Source organism: Lepisma saccharinum, chromosome 15, assembly GCF_977018435.1.
Source record: "Lepisma saccharinum chromosome 15, izLepSacc3.1, whole genome shotgun sequence".
NCBI classification, from domain to species: domain Eukaryota; kingdom Metazoa; phylum Arthropoda; class Insecta; order Zygentoma; family Lepismatidae; genus Lepisma; species Lepisma saccharinum.
Window position 1 is genome coordinate 37072431 of NC_139243.1, and position 24508 is coordinate 37096938.

Below are 24508 nucleotides of genomic sequence, written 5' to 3' on the forward strand. Positions count from 1 at the left end.
TCTGCACTGTTCGGAATGCCACATGATTTGTTCAAACCTTTAGGAGAGGAAGAATCTTCAGCGATAACAAGTGCAACGTCCTGAACAGGAGCAAAATCATGATCCTGAAACTTGTCGGGATTAAAGGGAAATATTCCTGTAGAGCGGAAACCTGAAACAGCTTTCTCCATTGTTGCAACTTTTATGAAAGCATGATTTAGGAGTTCAGCCAAATCATATTCTGTCACCCTCTCATGGCCAGTTGTAGTTAAATAAAGATCATATTCCCTGTACAATGCATTTTTCAATGGACTGAAAAATGTTACGTCGAGCGGCTGCAACCGGTGTGATGTGTGCGGTGGCAGAGATACCATATGAATGTGGTTATTCCTGCAGAATTCATAACTCTCAATTGAAATATGGCTTGCATGGTTATCTAAAATAAGCAGCACTGGGTCACTTGCTGCGGGTTTTGCAGATTTCTGGAAGTGAACTAGCCACTCAGTGAACAATTCTGCGTTTGTCCAACCATTTTTCGAACACTTGTAAGAACACCCGATAGGACCATTTCTTTGTTATTGAGGTGTCATACGTTTCAACGGATAAATCAGCATTGGAGGAATATAAGATCCAGCAGCGTTGACAGCAAAAACACCAGTTATTGTGAGCCCTTTTTCTGCTGAAGTAGCAGCACCAATCCTCTTCATACCTTTCGCAGCGTAAATCTTCGGGCACTTCTTTGGGACGACCGTTATTCCTGTCTCATCCATGTTGTAGATTTGCCTTGGGTCAAATTTATATTCATCCATAACTTTCTGAAGATTTGAGAAAAATAGCTTCGTTTCTTCTTCATTGAATGCAGTAATTCTATTTAAGCTTGTTCCTTCGGGTTGTTGTAGAGTTACATCGGGATTTCGTTTTAAAAATCCGTACAGCCAGTCTTTACCTGCTAGAGCCTGTTCCATATTGAAAGAATGTACAATTTCGTGATCTTCTGCATATCTAAATGCTATGCGTCTTAATTCTTTCGCAGTTAACCCGTAGAATAACTTTGCCAGTGTCAAAACATAGTCCTTCAATTCACTTTCCACTTCAACAGAAAACGTTGATTTTCTTCCAAGCCGGGTTGGAGTAGGCAGATCACGATTTTCTACAAGCTTTTTCCGTAAAGTAGACTCAGGTATGTTGAACCATCTGCCAACTTCCCTTATTTTTCTTCCTTCATTTTTGATAGCGTCCAGAGCGTTTTTCAGATTACCCTGAGAGGAGGAGTTCTTCTCAGTTTTTCTGTTGTAATTTCGTGGCATCTGTGAACAAAATAAAAACCTGGGTATTACTACTTGTTTCACCTTTAATGTCGTTTGGGGAAATTGTGCGCATTCAATTACATATACGGGGGAATCGTGCGCACCCTTTCTCCAAAGCGCACCTTTGCCCCACACCAACCTTACAAAAAATTTACTTTCTAGAAAAAAATATAAAAACGTTAATCTCGTAACAAGTAGACACGTGTATAGACATGATCATGCACTATCGAAACAAGCATAGTTCAAAACACTAGAGTAAAAATTTAAGACATACCTCCTTATTTTCGTCAACAGCAAAATAACAACAATGGACACAAAAACAAACATCCACTCGCTACACACAACACAATACAACTGGCGCGAAAAGCCCAATGTAGTAGTATTTCCTGAGACGCCCGCTAGGTTATAGCATGAATCGAAAGCTCATTCTCTGGCTCGTACCTTCGGAAACGTGGTGCGCACGATTCCCCCACTTTCCCCTATGTAATTTTTGTAAAAATTGTATTTCTTTTTAATCGAATTGAAATGTTACTACTATTTGTTACTAAACAAGAATTTACTGTGATTTATTTCTTTGTTTGTGAAATTTTTTTCTATGTACAAGCTAATAATGAAGTCTCTTGTATAAATATTTTTCTTGTTGTTGTTACTATTATAATATATTTGTAATCGAGATTCCTGGTGGAGTGCTCATTGAAATCTATAAATAACCTATTAAAAATAAGTAGAGATGTGTTGTTGTGTATTAATATCATGATACATGGAAGGAAGAATATTTGCTTTTTGTGAACTTAACTCAAGCATTTGAGCCAATACAATGTTGTTCAAAAGTTGGCAATCCTGAAAACTAATAATAAGTTAAGAAATATTTCCGAAAGTCATACCAGTTTTTGTTCTACCACAGGGTGTAGTGTTATTTAACTATAAATAATTAATATAAATTGTAATGGGTTCATAAAGTTTCGGATTTTAAGTGAAAATATTGATATTAAATATTGTGAAAAAATGAGAAATACGGATTACATTGATAATTGTTGGGAATTCTCCACACGATGTTACTTTCTTGTATAAATCATTAATTGAAATCTGGTGTTTTGGAAAGAGGAAGAGGGTTTACCTGTAACTTTCTTTTCGAGTAACGGTAGATGCAAATTGGCACTTTTTGAAAATCAATCAAAATCACACAAATAATAATCAATCTAAGGTAATTGGTCGATAGCTCAGGAGATAGCAAATTTGACAATTCAAAATTTTCAAGTTAAAGATCTTGCAAATAGAAACTTAACGCCACATATTATTTTATTGCCACGTCGGTCTGTCAAATAATAATAGTTTTAAAAACCAAGAAATTGTCATTAAAAAATCAATCCGTTCTTCTTTGCTGCAAATTTGAGAAGTAGTTCCATAAGTCGAGGAGGTTGATGATCTCTCATTTAGGAGGGGAAACACAGATTCTACAGTCAATTTTGAACACCATTTTGAATCCGGCATTTTGAATCTTTAATTTCCTTAAGAACTTTCACCGAGACAAAGAGAATGACGCAACCGAGATCTACTTCATAGCTTGAGGGATGTTGCCCAATGACTAAAAAGCTAGAATAGCGAAGTAGAGCAATAGAAATAGAAAATTTACTGACAGTATGCTACGTCGAATGAAGACAGCTGCAAGGCGTAGAAATATTTGAGGACGTTTCTTGATCAAAGAAATGATGAATTCCAGGCATAAAACCCCTGAAGTTAAAGCAATGGCGGTTGATTTACTCTGTGTGCACTTGATCGAAAAATGGGAAGGGTTAAAGTTTGATATGTAAATAATGTGTAAATATCTATCTACGCAGACTGTAATGTGATTCGTAGAAATGAATGGGATTAGCAGTCCTAAACACATGAATATATTGTCATAAATGAATACAGAATGCATTTCCATGACTGCATGCTGCGAACTTATCTCTATGGTCAAAGTTTTGCTGGTAGGGTTTGAATTCACTTCATGCTCAGCTAAACTATTTGGGATGAATTGATTGTTTGAAGGGGAATATGATCTACTTCACTTGTAGATCAACGGGAATCGAAGAATGGGTCTTTGGTTGTAAAGCGTCAATACTATAGGAGTTTCACTTCGTTTGTTTTTTAAGAGGGCGGTGGAGTTTGGCGAAGGTCGCCGTAGAAAGCGCTTAAATTTAACATGGGCTTTTTTGCATTTTGTTGAATATAACGTTTTAGGACAAAAATTTGCCGGAAAACACGCAGTGGATGTGAACTTACTTTATGAAACTTTAAGTACATGACACATTTATGCAATTTCAGTTCGATAAATGTGCACAAATACCATTATTTTTTTTCAAATTCCCATAAGGAAATACGTAAATAAGCACAGAATGGTTATAGGATTTGTGGGTAGCACCAACGAAAATGGCCATTATGATGCATACTAACGTAATGCTCAATCCTTTTACGACTAAGCTAGGGAGGGCTTTTCTTTCAAAAGTCACTTGCACAGCCCAAAATGATTGTTTAAAAATGTCATGTATTATCGACGGCGAAAGATACGGCCGCTTCAGCCGAATTTCATTCATAATAGTTCGCCACTTGGCCACTAGATGTCTCTGTTCGAAAATTGCCCCAGGCTGAAGGGAGGGCTGTTTCGCGCGGGTGTTTGAATCCTCTGCACAGCTGGGTTCCGTCCCCTCGTCAGAAGGTCCCGTAGCTGTCACAGCTTGATTTATTGCCTCTTTCCCAGGCAAGAAACCAAGAAAGCAGGAAGGCCATGAGTTTGTGTATGTTTGAGTGTAGAGAAGCAGAGCATATTTACCGTGAATTGGAACCAGTGACAAGTAACTTTATCTCGATCCCTACCGCGAAGGACGTATTCAGGGGGGTCCAGGAGTCCCAACCTCCCCCCGAAAGACTTACCAAGTACAAAAATTAAATAATGAGAGCATAAAATAACTTCAATTAAGTAATGAAAATAAGGTTGTTGTCTAATCGCAATTTGTTTATTTCCGCAAAAATATTGGAAGCAATACGACTTTGAATGACAGTACCAAAGAAGATTTATGCAAGAATTATTACTACTTATAATAACATGCAAAATATTACCAGGAATTTTACTTTCGTCAACTGGATCTAACATCATTTTTTCATACTCAATAAATATTATATTCTTTATCTATTTGGCATTAATTTCCTTGCCAGGGCAGTTTCTATTTATTTACAAATTTTGCCGACCTTAACTACACGTAAGCTAGATAATGAATACGTGATGTTATACTGTATCACTGTTGTTATATCGCCTTCTTATCTATTAATGTAATAAAAATATATTAATTAATTTAATATAATTATACTTATTTTAATTTAACATTATTAATATTATTATTTTGAGACATTACGTTAGGACGCCCCTCCGAAATATATATTTCGATACGTGCCTGGTGTTCGATTTGAATAAAATGTAGAAAAGGCAGGGAGGGTGGTAGCGCTTCCTCTTTTTACATTTCGATAGTTTTACCTCACATGTAGTACTTTGTGAGTCAACGGTGCAGATAGGAAATACATGTGTACACACACACACACACACACATAATTGATGATTCGCAAAGGAACTTCGTTAAATTCCCATGCTTGTTCCGCTCACAAATCATATCCTCTCCAAATTACAATAGCCTACTATCGTTGTTGCTTACTTATATGTGTGTGTGTGTATGGTTCCTAGAACTTCACTATTTCCAAACATAAACTTGATGTGACTCTTACAAAACATTTGTTTTTGGAGTGGAAGGATCATGAAAAGGTCTACTGTTTCTTTGCAAATCTTCAATTAATCTAAAATTTAGTATATAAACATAATTTTGGCTGACTTGCTAACTTGAGATATAAAGACAAATGATTAATTTGAATTCTCCATAACAATAACAAAAGTGACATAAAATGTAGAAGGACAAGACTAGTGTTGCCCACGGGACGAGACGGGACAGGCTTTTAAAAATTCGAGACGAGACGAGATTGATCATGTGTCCCGAGACAAACGAATATTTTTGAGACGAGACAGCATTTCCACGAGACGAGACAGGCTAAAGTCTCGTCTCGTCGGCAACACTAGACAAGACTTTTGGCTTGGTTGAGAATTACATTAGAGATGTACAGGTTAGGAAAGGGGAGGGAGAATTCCGTCTTCTTTCTTTTCAGCGCGAACCCTGCCTCCTACATTCTACATGTCCATTCAAAATGTCTTCTTAGTTTCAGATATTTTTGCCTCCCCTATAGCGTAATGGTAATGATGACCCTCGTAATGTCAAAAGGTCCCGAGTTTGGTACCTGGTGGACGCCCAATAGTTCAATCCCACTATAAATGTAGGTCCAGTCCCGATTAGCCTATCTATACATAAAGACGACTTACAGAAACTCAAACGACCGGCATAGGGTTGACGGCGCTTGGTGCAGTGAGAGAGCTCACCTTTGCCAAATCAAAATTAGGAAACAAGAACTCATCTTCAGGGGTTCCATCACTTTTTCGCCCTTAGATGGCAGCTGCTGATAAGGGATGAGCATCCCCCCCCCCCAAAAAAAAAATCTGCCTACGGGCCTGCTGTCCTGCATCATGACCGTCCGGTCTAAGGCGTTATGCTTTGGGCTCTCCAGCTACGGGACGCGCGCAGGTTCGAGTCTCCTGGAAGAAGCGTAACAACTTTTCTCCTGATATTTAGGCCAGTCAAACTCGCGGCCCGCGGGCTAGCTAGCTAGCGAGCTAGCTCGATTAGCTCCCTTCATTCGTGGATGCGATTCTCATCTCGACATGACAGTAAAACTACTTGAATGATTCCTCCCCGTGACACAAGGGTTGAATTTTGAAGGAAGTGGAGGCCATTTTGCAAAGTTACAGTCTTCCGTTATATTAAAACTTTTTTAATAAAGTTATAATTTGTCCTTCTCAACTTCTCAGGAATACCAGGAATGGCAGGAATATTTGTCCACAGTAAAAATACTACGTGATGAATTTGGAAACAGGTTTCAAGACTTCAGAGGGTGCGAAGGGCAATATTCTTGTTCTGCTCTGCTCCCTTTTCTTTTGATGATGCGTGTGCAAGTGCTGCGTTCGAATGAAACTTATTGAATTGCAGTGCAACTCGTATTGAAAAATAAATGTCGCGAGGTGGGTTATCCTTGATTTTTCTCATATCTCCCATAGCAGTATCCTCGAATAAGCTATTTTGTTGTAGAAATTTTATTAATTTTGGTTGCACTTGCCTTGCTGAAAAGTTGTTTTCCATAATGAAGATTAATGAAACAGCCGAGCCGAATGATCAAGAATGACTGACAAAATATTTGTTGTCTGCATTAAGAGTTTCATGCTCACAAAAAACTTATTGCAGACTTTTGAGAAGCTTGTTAAAAAAAACTGTCAAATCTGTGCGAAACGAAACTATAATTGCACACAGTTTCTTGCAAAAAAGTTTTGCACAATTGTAACCAATTTATACTCGAAATAACATGTAAAATACTATAACCATGAAAAAATATGGGGGGAGGTCAATATATAATTTACATATCGATGCTGCAATAATAATCACTAGAATCCCGGCACCGTTGGGTCGAACCACTTAGTTCTGGACTTCAAGGTGTTGGGGTTCTAGATGTGTGACCCGGATAGTTTTGACATTATTGTTATGCGGCCCTACTCACGAATTGAGTTTGACATGGCTGGTCTTTAGGACCTGTTGAGGAGATTGGGGAAACCTTCAACAACGACTGGGGGGTTCGTCGTGCTGGCCACACATCACCCTGTAACTGATTGGTGTGTGAGTGAGGCCGGCCCTTGTGAGTGAGTGAGTAGGCCCTTGCCTTCACGGGCTGTTGCGCCACGGGTTTACTTACGTATATTGGCGTAAGGTGTGGTCTTACAGCGGCTCGACCTCTCCTCGAAATTCTGTCAATTTATTTTGACCAATTCACTGGGGATTTTTAAGAGTACTTTGTAATACGTATAGTGCTCATCTCGAAGATCATACTATCGTTACTTGGACTGAAATTTCAGTTTGAAACCAATCAATCGAATCCAGGCCTGGGCATGGGGTGTTCTTTCATCAATTTCATATCATCACTCATTCCCTCCCATCTTCGCGAATAGTAAGAAGTGGCAGAAAGGCGAAGTAAAATAGACCAAACAGATCAACCTTGGCTCATTATATCTGCTGTGAACTCAACGATGAGAACTGCAGAAAGGGACTTGAAGGTTATAAGAAAGGAAACTGTGGCCGAGCGCGCTCAGCAGTTGCCCGATGGTCTCACCATGGAAGGTTCCACGTTTCAGCCGTGGCATCAGCCTAGACATAGAGTGTTAGAGTGTAAAAGAGAGAGAGAGTGAGAGAGAGAGAGAGAGAGTGAGAGTGTGAGTGAGTGCGTGCGTGTCTTCATTCATCCTCCTCGTCGCTAATTGTCAAATGTGGCAGAAGCAGAAAATAAAATACAAATACAGACGTGTCAAACGTGTAATTTTCAACTACGAAAATGTATAATTAGAAACATGTGCAGAGGATAAACACTGTATGAAATTAACAATATATTATTCACGCAAGATGGTATATTTCCTATGCTTTACATACATATAAAATTTAATACACTAAAGCATGCAAGAAATATCCATTTCTCATTGAAGCAGAGGAACTTAGTGCTAGCTGTCAACGACAGAGCTATTGCTTGTTATTTATTCAGTTTATTTTCTCTTTAGGAAAAAAGTTCCTGTACCTTCATAAGCATGGGAGTCCGGAAGGGAGGGCAAGAGGGGCCATGTCCCCCCTACAGGAGAATGAATGTCCACATAATAATTATATATATATATTTCACAGATAATTTAATTTCCATCACAGTAATTTATGTTACTCATTATAATTGTGTTTAAGGAGCGTGATAATTTCAGACTGAAATAATGTTTTTTTGAGCGGGCATCACTATCATGGGGAAAATCTGCCTTCTTTGCCCCCCGCCCTGGAAAAGATCCTGCGGACGTCCATGTTCATAAGATAGTTTACTGTGGTGTAAAAAGGATTTTAAACTCGTCGCGATTAGCCAAAAGTTACGGGAAAGCGACGCTAAATAACAAAAATCAACTCAAATCAGTAACGAAGATTTATGTCGAGTTAACAGCTATTGAAAAATACTGTAAAATATATTCACTCATAATAGTAATGGAGAGGTGCGTATTATCAATTGAAAGAAATGGGGAGGTGGGGATTATAAGTTTCCAGGGCACGGATGTTCTTTGCGAGTAACAGAAAGCGACGAAAAATAATCAACCAATCAATCAACGTATCTACACTCTCGGTGGTGTTACATTTCAATTGTTCGGATTCCAGTAAACATTCCATCTTGACGTCATCCGTAAGACTGCCATTGTGACCGTAATACTTGTAGTTATTTCGGAGCAAGATGGACAGATATGATACGTGACTTATCCTAAGGGGTGCGAAAGCCAAAGCTAAAAACTAAACACAGTCCATAATTACCATAGCATCAGGTCTTACAAGATATATACATACAGGTGAGTCACTATTCTGTGACATCATCAGTAATAGGTCTTAATATTAAATAACACAAAAATCACGCAGCAAATTAAAGGTATTACGAATAACATTAAAAATATTTCTAGAATTGGAAAGAGCAATAAACATTTGTGCAACGAGAAAGGAAATTAACAACAATAAATATTAGTTCGAGGGGAAGCACATGTCATAATGATACAAAATGATAACATGTAGAAAGTTTCAAATACGTTTGAGCTGTTTTTAAGATGGGTAATACATAAAGTGTAAGTTCAATGTTTACCTATTCGTTTCCTTACATCATTGCTTCTACTGTAGTTGTACATTTTGTTCTATTGGTTTGTCTTTCGCCTCTTCTGATTATCCCTAGGTCATTCCACATATCCGAGACTTTTTCCTTTAAATTCGAAATAGTCTCGCTCCCGTCCATCTCTAATTATTATCAGCACTGTTCGTAGTAGTTAAAATAATAACTGTTACTATTTTTTGTGCTTATTACTATTAGATACAATCCCGGTCGGGCTTGGTTGTTTGTGAATGTCCATTCATCAATTTCATAATTTCATCACTCATCCCCATCTTTGCAAATTAGCCAAGAGGCACAAAACGCGAAGTAAAATAAACTAAATCAATCAATCACTATTATATACAAATTTTGTATCAACACGAAACCCCCTACAAAAAAAAAAGAAAATGGCGACTAGTATGCCTCTGCCTTGTTATCACTGCCACTGGTATGCTATACATTTACACAGCGTACTTTCAATTAGTTATTCTTACTTGATTCGTCGTTACTTTCAACTAATAATCTCTACCTCCTTCTTTACTCTCAATTTATAATCTCAACCGCACAAAGAGAAATTCTACATAATTATAGCAGCCACTGTAATCAACAAAATTTATTCAATCCAAATCTCATTTGTGAAGGTCCTGACTTTCCAAGCAAGGGCCAGCCAGCAGTGAATATTTTGCCAGTGGAGAAATCTTGAAACAAGCCGGAACCAGAATGAAATGAAACAGGTGGTGCCCTTTCGCAGCGGTCACGAAGGAGAGGGGGTGGTGAAGGCAGGGGGGACACTTGGTGGCAAGTCTTTCCACCATGGGGGGGAGGTCCTCTGCCCTCCGGCCTGTGCTCTTCCTCTAGTTTAGGACACAAGCGAGAAGAATTGCTAAAGTTCACTGATATGTCGCTAGGTGTCTCTGTATCGCATCGGGCCAGGAAACTACTTTCATGCCAACCTCCAGCCCACTCTTAAGTTCACTTTATGTATACTGTAGAAAGCTAATGGGGACTATGCCGATAATTCAAAGTGGGATCCGAACCACTATGTGTGACGGGCCTCACCGATGACGTAGTCGTAACGTCATCACATTGTAATTAAGGAGTTCTGGGTTCTACACAGTGTGGATGCACATAGTGGTCCAATTAGGGTTACAGATCATTATAATAAGTAGGCACATAGGTCCAGTTCCAATTAGCCTTTCTATGCATCAACTGGAACTTAATTACAAAGGGACGACTTTACCTCTACTTCATAGGGGAGGCCCGCTATACTATTAGAGATGGCCGCGTAATGACCATAATTGCGAAATACACGATCGTTTAAAGTTATCCTTGTGTAGGGCTACTCCGCTTCGTATTTGCACACAGAAGTGTAGTTGAAGTGATTATATATGACTTTTACAAAGAATTTGAAGCAAGCACACTCATGTCATGACACATTCTACTGATGCATCATCTTAGTTTTCGCGTTGATGTTTGGTTCATCAGTCTTGTTCAACCTGTACTTGAAACGTGGGTTGCATTCCATAAAATCCCCTTCGCAAGTTTTGTAGACTCAAAAATAGATGGATGAAAATTTAATGCTTTAGTGTTTTTACTAAATAATCTACTAATGATGTTGCTATTGTTGGAATTGTTGTTACAGTTAAATGTCACAAGAAAGGAATTTATGATTGTTGTATTCCCAAGAGCTGAAAACATTCAATTCAACATATTCACAATAACAAACAGCCTGCGAGTGGATATATTCTCTGGGACAGCATTTGATGACCTTCATCTCTCCTCAGCCACTAGAAATAAGAGCCATGAATCCAGACAGATTAGGAAATCACATAGAATTTGAGGATAAAATTAATTGAAAAATCCACGTTCATATTTTACAATGATCTTTAACTCTAACTACGGCATTATAAATACACTTGTGGTAGTAATTTGATCGCCATCACACATTTGCTCATATTGAGATACGCTGGTATTGTTTTCAAACTGTGTGAGAGAAAGAGAGAAGAGGGTTGTTTGTGTGTGGAGCTGTGCGTTTTTTTCTTCGTGCCTGGCCCTGTTTGAACATTTAATTTATGTGTGGTGGGTGCAAATTTACTAATTGAGGAGGTAAGGCTGTGATTTCAGAATTTAATCATTAAATTCCTTCATATCGTCAATCTTTGTCCTAGCATCAGAATGTCCTGAGGAATCCGGGTTGACATTGGCGTACATTTACTATTGATACTATAAAAAGGGGGTATGCTGTGAAATTACATCAGTTTAATGCATAATTGAAGACTGAACACGAACCGAAATTATTTTTGAACTGTGAAATATGGATGGAAATCGCACATCCGCATTTTCGCCCACGAGATTTGCCTTTGTTTGAGTGGAGCCAAATGACGTAATCCGATTAATTTTTTCGACCGCTAAAATAATAGCATTATGGCGGAGGATTTTTCTTTTTCATTATCTCTCTCATTAAATACTTACCGCTTGGGTGATACGAACGAATTCGCACTGAATGGCAGGGAAAAAGAGGTAGCCATGTGTACATGCTTGATATGGTACCAACATAGCGTATGGATCTTGCTGTGAAAGCATGTAAAATAAATACTGTGTTCCATAGAAATTGCCAGTCGCAGATCTATATTGTGATAGCCATAGAGAGTGCACGTGGAAGATAAGGAGTTGAGCCAAACAGTGATTATCACATACTATCACAAAACAGGTACAGCGGTAAGTAGACAGAAGGTTTTGTCTCCGTTGGAGATAAATAGAAATAGGGTATAATGGAAAATCTGATATTGTTTTGTAGCCTGAAAAAAAATGGGGGTCCTGTGATAAGAAAAAGTTTTGCACGTTTAAAAGGAAAATTCTATTATATTACCATCGTTCCCATTTTCGACGATAAAGTTATTTTAGAAAAGTGTGGGTTTGAAAAGCGTGTGCATTATAAATTTAAATTAAACATGTCAAAACCAGTACACAGCTTAGTAAATTGTGTGAGGCGAAAGAAGGTGAAGCAGTTTGAGAGAGTGTATATGTTAGTAAAAAAGTCATATTTTTGAATTTTTTGCTTATTTTATTCCTGTTTGCTTCCTCCTTATCTTAATCGCGACGAAGAGAATGAACGAAACTAATTAGATGAAATTTATGAAAACACACAAGGAAATTACCATGCCCAGTGCGGAGCTCCTCCGAAACACACACAAATTATTATTATTATTATTATTATTATTATTATTATTATTATTATTATTATTGTGTTGTTGTTAAATTACATAAAATATGTAAACTATATAATAAAAAGGTACAATGTTTTCTGTACCTCTCCTTACTTTGAGATGCACCTAATTATTTTAGCATAACTGTTATGATATTTGTCACATAATAGGCATAGGTACTGAATTTTACTATGTAAGTTACTTTAACTTTAGTTTAAAATAAATATTATATTACACATATTGAAACAGTAGTTGAGTGAAGGTTTTTAGAAATGAAACATGCAAATAATGTTAAACTAATTAACATTAATTAGTGATTTATTAATGTGATTAATTTAATTATAATCAAAAAATACAAAGGAGACAATAGTCAGTCACAACTTGTGCGTCACAATTTGGTTCTACATTGTCTACATAACATGAGTCATAACATTAATTAACGAAACAATACAATTTTTCAAGCATGAAACACTTTGCGAGCTTCTGTTGCAGCAAATATTTTTATTATATCGTTGTAACAAAATAAGGATGTTGGCTAATTTTCTATGGAGATTGTGTTCAAGTTTGTTAGCCTCTATTTCCTCATGGCTCTCCTTAAGATATTTTATTTTATCAGTTTTTGTTTTCTGAAACCTATTTCAACTGAGACTGGGAGGATGAGAAATATCCTTAACGCTCTTGTCAGGTTTAAACATCCCGCTTCGAGACAATTTTTATAGATCTGGCCAAAGATGTACTTCCCACTAACAGCTATTTATTACGTTAACTTTTTAACACTTTCAACCATTTTTCCTGTCACAGAAAGACATTAGTTTGTTCATCGCATTTACGGTGTTTTCATAGAGAAAAATCAGAGTCCAATTAATTATCCACGATGGTGTCCAAAATGGAGAGGAAAACATATTAATTATTCATTACTTTTGTTCCCGTATCCCCTAAAACAATGATATTTGGGCAATTTGTCTTTTTGGATTTGAGCAGGGTTTCAGTCTTTTAAACCCAGGCGAGATTTTTTTTTGTAGTAGACTTGTGAATGGGATTTCCATTCTCGACGTTTCGTTGGTTGCAATAAACTTACAGTGCTACAAACTTTATTTATGTAGTAAAATAGAAACAAATAAAGTAACAAAGCAAGACGACATAGCTTCAAATAATTAATACATTGCTTACGTAGTTTCTGCAAGTTCGTCACAAAAATCGAGTAAGAACTGGGGATGTAGCCTATATTTGGCTGGAGTTCTGTCTTTTTTCTGGATTTTGATATCTACTTAATTCACGGATAGGCTAATTGGGACTGGACCTACAGTTTAGGGTGGGATCTGAATCACTACGTGCCTACATCGATTGTCGAACCAGGAACCCTTGAGTACAAGGCACGACGTAACCACTACACCAACGGAGAGGCACGGGATCTTAGTCCAGGTACTCTGAGTGAAAGTTCATCCAGTGGGATGGTACACAACATTGTTCCATTTAGGATTTCGTGTAGAAATTTCGTACCTGTAATATATCTATGTGATTGTAAAGAATGAATGTGCAAGGTATCCAGAAGTTCCTTCTTTGTTAGATGTTTTAGGGCCGGTAATCTATGACTAACAATGGGGAGAAATACATAGAGAACTCTGCCCATCTTGGGAAAATGAAAGATTGGGTTGACATATTCCATACGGATGAACACAATTCAGTGAGTTTTGAGTTAACTAGTATTGCGAAGTCATACAATAACCACGAATCATATAGTTGCCTTCGAGAATATTCTGTTTCAAAGAAATTGAAATGTATGCATATTTTGCAGGGTTGATGAACAATTTTTAATGTTTACACCAACCATAGAAACTATATATGTTGAATTGGAGAGGATTTATGTCAGATGAGTCTCATAATTTGTCTTACAATTTTAGTACAATCAATAGCGAACATTGAAAGTGTTTTAGAAGTTAAAATAGTGAAATCTTCTTCTAGGACATCGAGATATAACAAATAGCAGTAGGCCAAGAACACTTCCTTGAAGCACACCAGACATTACAAGGAGCCAGAGAGAAAACGTCCCAGATAGTATAACACGCTGTTGCCTGTTTTAGGATTCCTGAATTAGTTCTATAACCCCATCGTCTAATAAGTATTTGCAGGGGTAGAAAAATACAGGGCACCCTATCGTTATGGCGCCTGAAAATTTTAACCTGGAGTCTGAATTCGAAATTCAGTGCTAAATGTTATAAGTACGAGTTTGCTTGTGGAAATTTCCATCATCTTTTTACTTTAAAGAAATTACGAGTACAGAATATGTTTTTTTAGTGTTTGTGTGTTTTCTGTGTCACGTGTATCATTAAATCAGAATAATAAACATACCATTATATTTTTTTTTCACTGTTGCTAGCCGAATTTTTAAATCTGCGGCGATATGATAGAGTCGGCCAATTATTAGTTATATGCTGTTACCAGTTGAGTCTTCTTTAGGAAGGCTACTCTGGCAAAGAATTAATTACTTTTAATACAATCTTGTAAATGAAATGTTTTAAGATCATTATTTCAAAATGTGTATCTTTATCTTAATTGGATTCATGGGTTTCCTAAACAAAACTGGCTCCTGACAAAAAGGGGCTGGGGTCTGAATAAGTTTCAGTTTTGTTGTACTTCTGATCATGTCTAACATTAATGTAATTTCCTCTATTACCCCATGTTCTTCCTACTATAGTTAACGCCATGAAAGTCAAGGTCACGCCATCTACCTACAGTGTTGGCACTAAAGCTACCATTTCAACTTTAAATAATGAGTCCGACACAAATGTTAGAAAATAGTACTTAACGTAAAGAACATTACGAGGTATTGTCCTGGCAATTTACACTTTGACCTGGGCAAAATTGCTTCAGAAGGTTTTTAAAGAGTTTCTAGCTCAGAAATCATTGCTGAATGACATATCGAAAATCAGACAAAATCGGGGCACGGATTTCAAAATTGCAGACAGGCTGTTTTCTACTAAAGGCAGGAATAAAGTAATGTACGCTTTACAGAGAGAGATAATGCTTTTATTTGCATTTAAAAATATTTAAACTAAAACTATCTTTCAACAATATATCATTTCTTATGTAATTTTGATATTAAAAATTATTTATAGAAGTTAGAAATAGAGAAAATAACAATTACTTCAAATAAAATTATTTTTAAAGTTCTCTTAATTATAAAGTCATCTTCTAAGAATTGACAAAGTTTAATTAATCTTCTTCATCACTGTAAACACTGCTGTACATATGGTGGGGGCCAAAGGGGCTACATTCCTTCCCACATTTTGAGAAATATCAACATTTTTAAATGAAAGCAGGAAAGAACTTGGGAAGTGCTAAATGCAAATCCCTCTTAAATGAATCCTCAGATTACAATTTGAGTAAAAGTTCCAAATATACGAAAATTTTATTGTGTACTCCCACCTCCAGTAGAACGTAGGAAATGTCTAGTTTTGAAATTCCAACCCTTCCTCCCCCCTCCTACACACAAAAAAAGAATCCTGCCTACGCTAGTGACTGTCATCATATTATTATTGTAACCATACGCCACCAGCTGTTGAAGAGGACATTCGATTACGCATGCATCCACATCGTGAAGTATCATATTTCGTCGTGCAGGAACAGCGAATCACCTTAAGTAGTAAATGTGGATTCACAGTCTTATATCCGGCTCGGGAACCGCCTTTATGGCAGTGATCCTTTGTTTCCGCGTTTCCCTAAGACGGAACTACCGGAAAAACAACCAATTAGGCATAGTGCTTAGGCAAGATCCGACAACGTTAAAAATTCCCCTCCCCAAAAGCAGCCAGTAGGGAAACAGGATTTTGTCAAAATAATAGTTCTGCGCTGTGATTGCACACAGATTCCTTCCACGCCCGGACCTTAGTGGATGTGTACAGCACCCCTTCCCTCCCATAGAAGGAATTATTCTTTACATCCAACCCCACCCTTCTGTCTCGACCATCTCTTCTGTACACTTCCAGATTCTTATTTGAAATTGTGTGCGAAAGCTATGGTACTGTATGAGCGAATCGGTAGGTGACAAAACACTCAGGTGTAACAAACGATGTGCCTGGAGCTATGATTTCAATTAACATTCGACGACATGGTTCGTTTGTGGATTCCAGCGACTCGCAGTCATGCAGCAGAAGCATTTCTTTTCGTCCAACGGTTTCAATATCAGAATGTTAGCAAGAATGTAAACAAAATGAATTTGCAGCTGAACGGAGTTCAGTTACCTTCATCAGTTTGTTCACAAATACGCTAATCAGGACTGGACATGCAGTTTAAAGTGGGATCCTAGTCACTACGTGCCTCCACCAGGTATCGAACCCTGAGTCCATTGAATACAAGGCGACGGACGTTATCAATACGCCATAGGGGAGGCCTGAAAAATGGAGCCCGCTACTTCTTCTTTTCAAGCAGCTTCCCAATTGTCCTCACGACGATGGGTCAACGCCGAAATTTTGGGGCTCCCATCGGGAATCGAACCCGGAACCGCACGCACCAAAGGCGAGAGCACTTTTAAGAAATAGCTCTATGCGGTAGTATCGCCCGATATACACAAACATCCATGTCCTAACCGGGATTCGAACCCGAGACCTCTGCCATTGTAGAGCGCTGTGCTAACCACTCCGCCACGGAGGTCGACACCACTTGTCTACGCGAGAGCTTTAGTTTTAACAGCCCTTCACTTAATTCAGAACCACCAGCCGCAGCTGCTAAAAAATGAAAAAAAAAAGAAAAAGAAGGAGATCCTCATCTCGTTGCAACGTGTGCCTACCCATCTGTTCCCTACGGCACGTGAGAGCTGGAAGGTAGGGGGGAGGGGTTCTCAGCTGAGAATGTGCTGGAACCTCTCCAAGCAGCAACAAAGTATCATCACATCATAAGGAGAGGCACCCTAAGCCAAGTCCGTGTTGCGGGAGGTCGGGGATAAACACATCTCAACCACAGGGCGAAATCTGCGAGCCGAGTGCTGGCGGTGTTCCACTTGGCCACCTCCCCCACGTGGGGCGTCTTTCGTCTGCAGAGGGAATCGTTAGCGAGGCTCCGGTGCACGCGCCTTCAGGAGACCCCACGGGACAGCTGGGGGTTTTGCGCTCCCACATGGGACACGAAGAGAAGGAAATTGAGAAAGGAAAGTAAGCCATCTAAAGAAACCGGGTTCCTGGCTCGACGTTACTGCAAGGATTCAGAAACCCCCCTTAAAATCCTTGCAACTTCCATAGTCGACATTTTATTACCTACGCTGATGACCTAAATGTTCTCAAGGCATAACTTAAATATATACTTGTAAAGGCAACAAAGAAAGAAAGAAAGAGATCTAATTTTAAGTTACAAAATATACACTTGAAGTTTTCAGAAATGGAGAAGAAAGTCTGTATAGCGATTAGGGTGGCAAAAGTCTGTATGAAAGTTCAGTCGGGAAAACAAAAACTACATTTCATTTCGCTGTCTTACTAGGTAAAGCCAAAAAGTTCTTACCCTGACTATGATGTGCAATAGCAAGCAGCTATAGAAAGTTGAAATTTCGTCCTCCGACTCTTCTTTCTCCACATATCCACCTCCTGTCGCTACAGTCTTGTCACATCTATGGGTACAGTCCTTTAGACTTTAGAAGTCTGCAGAATTAGCAGAAAGCCCGTTCTCCATTTCAGTAATGACTTCACCATCATCGTTGAAAGTGGTTCTTCAATTTTGAAAAGAGGTAGAAATCAGAAGATGCCAGGTCAAATGAATCGGTGGATGGTGAGAAGGTTTATAGCTGAAATGGCGAACAAAACTTATTGTGTCTGCAGCACGGTAGATTTTCATCTAGCAGCAACAAACCTTTTGATAGAAAACCTCGCCCTTTTTCTTGATGGCAAGCCCCTGTAGTATGCTCCTGTAATAGTAGATACTTTTTCTAAGTAATCAGTCAATATCACACCTTTGTGGTCCCAAAACGCAGACAACATGACCGTGGTGGATGACCTTATCTTTTTCGGGTGTGGATGACGAAGTATGCTTCCATGTATTGCTCATTTCTTTCGTTTCAGGCTCAAATAGATATACCCAAGTTTCATACGTGGTCACTAATCTGTTCAAAAAAAGTCCTCCTCATCTTTGCAGCATATTTCCAAAGTGCTTTATGCACATTCCACACCGTGCTGTGCTTGGAAAGGTGTCAACAACCTGTGAACCCATCTTGCAGCCACCTTGCTCATATCCAAGATATTACGCAATATGTTGTACACCGACTTTCCCTACTAATGTTCACCTCCCTCGCTAAGAAATTAATCGTCACACGACGATCCTGAAGCAGGAGCTGCTCCAGTTGTGCCACCACAGTTGGTTCTGTGGATGTGAATGGGCGTTCATCTCTTGGGTCGTTCTGTATACTTGTGCGCCCACACTTGAATTTTCTCTTCCATCGTTTGACAGTGTCTTATAATGGGCATTGCTCACCATACACAGCTGCAATCTCTCCATGGATCCTTTGTGCAGATTTCCCTTGCCAATGCAGGAACCAGATCACAGCTCGATACTCAGTTTTGTCCAACATGCTGTAGTCCTCTACTCTCGCGTCTCTAAGTCCAGTTCAACAGGACGCGTAATGATATAAATTGGCAAGATTGTTATTTTTGATTGATTGATTGATTGATTTGGTGTTTTAAGTCCACTTTATGCACAGATAGGCTAATCGGGACTGGACCTACAGTTTAAAGTGGGATCCGATCCACTTTGTGCCTCCACCGGGTATCGAACCCGGACAAGATTGTTATTGAGATATCAACCTACAATTGTGTAAAATTCCAGAACCCTAGCACATCTACACCATGGTGAGGGTAAGAACTTTTGACTTCCCCTCGTACAAATGTATTGATGCGTACAAATCAGAGGAGTACATAGGGTGGGTCGAGACACCTGAAAATTGTATTTATGTGCACATGTAATGTAATTTTCGGCTTAGTTATATACATATCATACCTCTGATGTGGAAATGAAACTGCCATTTACTCCATGCAAAGGAAACCCGAATATAAAAAAATTCACAGCACTTCATGAATAAAATGATTCACTATACATGCGGTTGTGAATTGAATGCACAAATATTTACAAATATTAGATGGCATATGAAATACTGTTGGTCGAACATTAGAATTAACTTCCTCTGTGTTGTGAAAAATAGTTAGTGTACAAAAGTTACCTCCTCTTTGTTATTGACACAACCATTTATACAGGGTGTCTGTATAATAAATAATAATGTCCGTATACTTTTCTTGGAGCTTTCATCGCCTTGAAAAAGTGTCATTTTTAAGAGTATAATATTGTTTGTTAACAGCGATAAAATCACTCTACACTGAATTTCCATGTGGATATATTAGAGCAGCAACCGACCACCCTTCCCCCTCCGCATACACACACACCTATGATGGAATGTGAATATTTCGTAACAACGGGGTCATTGGTGGTCTACACAAATAAAGCTAAGGAGGAGGGACCATTTGTACCAGGCATATTTTGAACTGTAGGCTGGAGAGCAACGGATCGGCGATCGGTTTAAATATGTGTTGAGCTGTCGACGTATACTTCTGTCTCTCAGTGTCGATCGTCGGTCGTTGTAGAGAACATACTCGAGTTGGATAAGTTCCATAGCCGTATCCATATCTGCAAAAGCGACCTTACGTTGTGCTTCTGCCATCCAAGTCATCAAAATTAAACATCTCCTTACAATATCGATAATAAAGTATATTTACCACATGCTCTGCCAGCTGTCCGTCCGAATGTCAACGAATGTGTTCTTAGGCGCGGTGCGTCAAGTGCAGGTGCAGAAGGCAGACGCTAGCCAGGCACTATAATGTATATCTATAACCTATTTACTACTTAAATTTAAAATGTGGCTTATGATTTCTTCTTTTGCTGTTTTTTCTAAGTACAGTATCATCGATAAACTGTCCACAGTAGCAGCGATGTCCAGCCCCCCTTCAAGGCCAATGGCTTACCCCCCCCCCCCAGATCATGTCATAATCTCCATAAAGTAAATAATTATGACAGCGCAAAAGTAACGTCATTTAGTTTTACTGAACTCTTTACTTGATCTTCCGCCTACCCCGCCCCCCGCAAGTTCTTCCGTTTCTTCATCTAACGGATTTATGGTAGTAGCGAAAGTGATTTGGAACCAGCTAAATTACTAAGAAAGTATTGCAGCATGGTGCCAGGTAATTGAACTCCAAATGAAGGAGAACGCAGACAAGTAGAAACCACTCCCATAGTTCCGTTTAACCAGTGGCGTATACTGGGTTAAGAACCTGGGCTATCGCACAATATCATAGTGTTCGAATGGACAAAAATTTGCTGGTGCGGGTATTTTTGTGTTTTTAATTCTTTTGGGGTGGCGGATTGAAGTGATGTGACTCTGTGATTAAAAATATATACGTCATAAATAAAACATGGAAATGTACACTGTCAGCAAGGGAAGGATTTCAAGAATTTCATTCTTATTTGCATAAATAAGAGGCCCATATTGTGAAATATTATGTAGGCCTATATACGAGAATAAAAATAAAATTTCAACCTACCAATTTTCACGATTTTATGTTCGGGTACTCCTTGTTGGCACAGTGGTAATGTCGTTGCCTTGAAACTAAGGGGTCCCGGGTTCGATACATGGTGGTTTAGATACAACTTTAATTGTAGGTCCGATCCCCATTAGCTTATCTGTTCATAAAGTGGACATCCAAGAAAAATCCACAACGATTTGGAGCTTATCATCATTCGTAAGCCGAATAGACAGCTTGTTATGTCCCTCATTTCAGTTCACTACACAACACAGCACATATCATTCACAAAAATACAATCCACTCACTACTGTATTCACACGCTGCCTCTAAATAAATTCCACGCACCAAGACCACTCGACGCGATCTAGACTAGAACTGCATGTCCTTCATTTCGTTAATTTTTAGATGCACTCATAAACCATTCCCGCTCAGCCAACAATTTTCTACTCCTCACTGTATCTCTAGTTGTTTGAAGGTCAACCACCTCTCTTTCAACTCCTCTGCAAGCGTTCAATGATGTTCTTGTCTCTGCATGTGACACACTTTCCCCTTGCTGCGATAATTTGGCTTCAAAATTCCCCATTCCTGGGAAAATTTCATGCTGGGAAAAATTGGTTTGCAACATTGACCCAGACTGTTGAGGAAGTTCAGAAGGTTTTTCCCCGCCATGTGCAAACGTGTTCTCTCTCCTGTAACAGTTTTTCTCCACAATTCCCCGATCCTGGGTAAATTGCATGCTGGGAAAAATTGGTTTGCAACATTGATCGGGGTCCTGTCAAGCTTGGCCACGGTGACACCCGTGGAGTTGCCCGCCGGCGCTGGGCCAGACGTCTAGCGAATTCAAAGAAAGCGGGCAATGTTTCCAACTCCTCTAAGAAATCAGGTTCATCTTCTTATTGAAATGAACAATTTTGTGCACATTTTCTGATAGATATTTTTTTGTGTATTTTATTCACTGAGTCTGCGCTTCGCAGATAGCCTAGATAGCCCCGAATATACGCCTCTGCGTTTAACACACTTTTCGCTAGTCAACACTCGCTCTATCTCTCCCAGTACCTCACTGTTGGCTCCAACAACCATGTCTTTGGATCCAATATGGCGTCCAAGACATTTCTTGTGAACTTATAATTGCCAAGAAGGTGTTGGCAACACTATCTTCGTGTGAGTAACATTCGTGGCTGCAAGACGTCCTTGTCTTTATGCATAATTATCCCTTCACATCCTTGTGCTAGGGAATGTTTATGTAATCAGTTATTTGTGTGTGATATTAACCATATATTTCACATAAGGTGAGTGTATTTCCAACTCATATCTGCCCCAACCACCGAAAGTTTGGATTACAAACTGGAACGGGGCTAACGCTCCCCGACATTAAAGGTGGATTCTATATCTCAGTAGTCTGTGCAGCAATGACGCGCATAACGGTGAAAGGGTGAATGCAAGTGGGCAGAGCTATGCATTGCGCACTGCTGCAAACGTCTGGTAGTTGCAGCCGTGTTGACCCCTCCATGCAGTTTCTTCCCCTCTAACGCGATCATTGCTCGAGCCCTCTCGATTCACTACTTGCGCAGAGGACTTGTTTCGCTTGTTCCACAGTCTTCTTGGACAGAGTATAGTGGTAACGCTGTCGCCTTCTAATCAAGGGGCCCGGATTCGATACTCGGTGGAATTACTTTCCACAATGGTTCAGTTTCCACTTTACATTGTAGGTTTAGCCTATATGAACATAAAATTAACCTAAAACATACGCATGTTGTTGACATAAGTGGCGTAACAAGGGGTGGGCGACCGCCCGGGGCCTCGCGCTTGAAAGGGCCTCGCGTCCCATAAAGTTGGGATTAAAAATGTAAAAAAAAAGTGAGAAAATGGATGGAATTGGGTAATATTTGTGGACAACAAAATTAAAACATTATGTTTTTATCTGGCTTAAAATCTAGTTTAACGTTATAATTTAAATGAATACGTCAAATCAGAGCCGTAACATATAGGCGGGTGGGTGGGCCCTAAGCCTAAGGGTGCCCGAAAAATAGTAAACATGTTTCTCATATTAAACATTAACGTAAAAATTCACGATAACTTGCTTGGACATTTATTTTTTCTTGAATAAAAAATCACTTTGTCTTGTCTTTTCTTCTTTCTCTTGACTTTGCACTCCCGATTGTAATATGTTAACATTGAAGCACCTCCAACTCCCACTGAGTAAAGTGTGAGGCATTTAAATCCTTGCGTTGTTTTCAACTCAAGAAGGGCACGGATAATATTAGCAGTTCCTCCTTCCTACCTACGGCTTCAGATGCAGCGATTGCCCTCTGTAACAAGTAGGAAGGTGATTAATCCTCCAAATTTCCTGATCCAGTTCTAAGTTTCAGGGATGTGCTTAAATCTGAAATCACCTCAACAACATTCACAAGTGCTTTGGCGAAGTTTCTTCTCCTTGATGACTCTACACTAGCTTCCATGGTTCTCTGTACCCTGTACCGCCTTCTATCTGTTTTCTTACTCTTCCAGTAACAGTCACGACAGAAAAGCTATCTTTTTCAAAATTGAAACTTACGAAAAACTCCTGGAATGTAGTGTAGAGTAGTATGATTCAGGCCAAATTTAGTGGACTCAGTACTCTCACTGTTGAACGTGAAAGAACAAAATATATTGATGTTGTGAAATACTATAGTGTCATTCGCAGCCCAGAAGTCAGCTTTCTGTTAAGAGGGACAGGGAAGGAGACAAGTAGGCTAAGTATTTTTTCTTCTTTTGAATACACAAATGTCAAAGAAGGATAAGTTGTAATCTATGAAAATTCACTAGTATAGGTTCGATTTGTATAATTATTAGTGTAAGTGTAGCCCCAACCAGACATTCAAAGTAATCACTTAAATTTTTTGGAAGAATCTGAAGAATCATAGGAGACCCAAATTTGTTTCTTTCTGGCGCGTAACTGACGATTTTGTTACGCCACTGCGTCAAATATTTAGTACTACAAGAACATTTCAGACGTATACAACAAAATGAGATTCACAATTATCATCTAAGTCATGAAATTCAAAATTAACTAGTACAATTAATGTGCAACAAACTCAAAATAGTTATACTTATTTAAAAAGAAAAAGTCAAACTAGTCGTACCAATTGATTGTAGCAGATTCCACACGTGTGGAGCAAATAACTATTGTTTTAAGATTTGTTGATATTGAAACCGATTGTGTGGATGAGCCAGCTTCGTAGCTAGATATTTATTATTTATTTGTTATTTATTTATTATTATTAAACACAACAGGCGAATGTCCAATTACAGTGTTCTACATTTCTTGCTTTGAGTTTGTAAATTTACAGTTTGATAAGAAATTTTATTGTGCAGAAATGTAAATAAACATAAAACATGTCAACGCTAAATTATACGAGGGGCGATCAGGTTGCTCCGACCCTAACATAGAAGGAATGACGTCACGATTGATTTTTTATTTTGTTATTGTTTAGTGATCCTTTATATGCTTTCAATCTGAATTGCAAGTCTAAGTAACGTACAGTTTTCTTTTTACAGGGGTTTAACTGAGTGAAGTTGTGTCAATGTGCCAGAATGGAGAAAACTGAGGTGAGAGCTGTGATTAAATATTTTGTGAAGAAGAAGTGGACGGTATCCAAAATTC

At 38.7% G+C, this 24508-nt stretch overlaps 1 protein-coding gene across 1 annotated transcript; it reads right to left on the reverse strand.

Annotated features, from left to right (window-relative positions):
• Positions 1–554: 554 nt before the first annotated feature.
• LOC145999205 (uncharacterized) lies at positions 555–1286 on the reverse strand. The gene has a single exon (XM_083136138.1). It carries the CDS (start codon positions 1284–1286, stop codon positions 555–557), a length of 732 nt encoding a protein of 243 aa, XP_082992264.1.
• Between the last annotated feature and the right edge of the window lie 23222 nt (positions 1287–24508).

Excerpts from the sequence above, each read along its gene's own strand:
- LOC145999205 (XM_083136138.1), bottom strand. The coding sequence starts at position 1,286 with ATGCCACGAAATTACAACAGAAAAACTGAGAAGAACTCCTCCTCTCAG.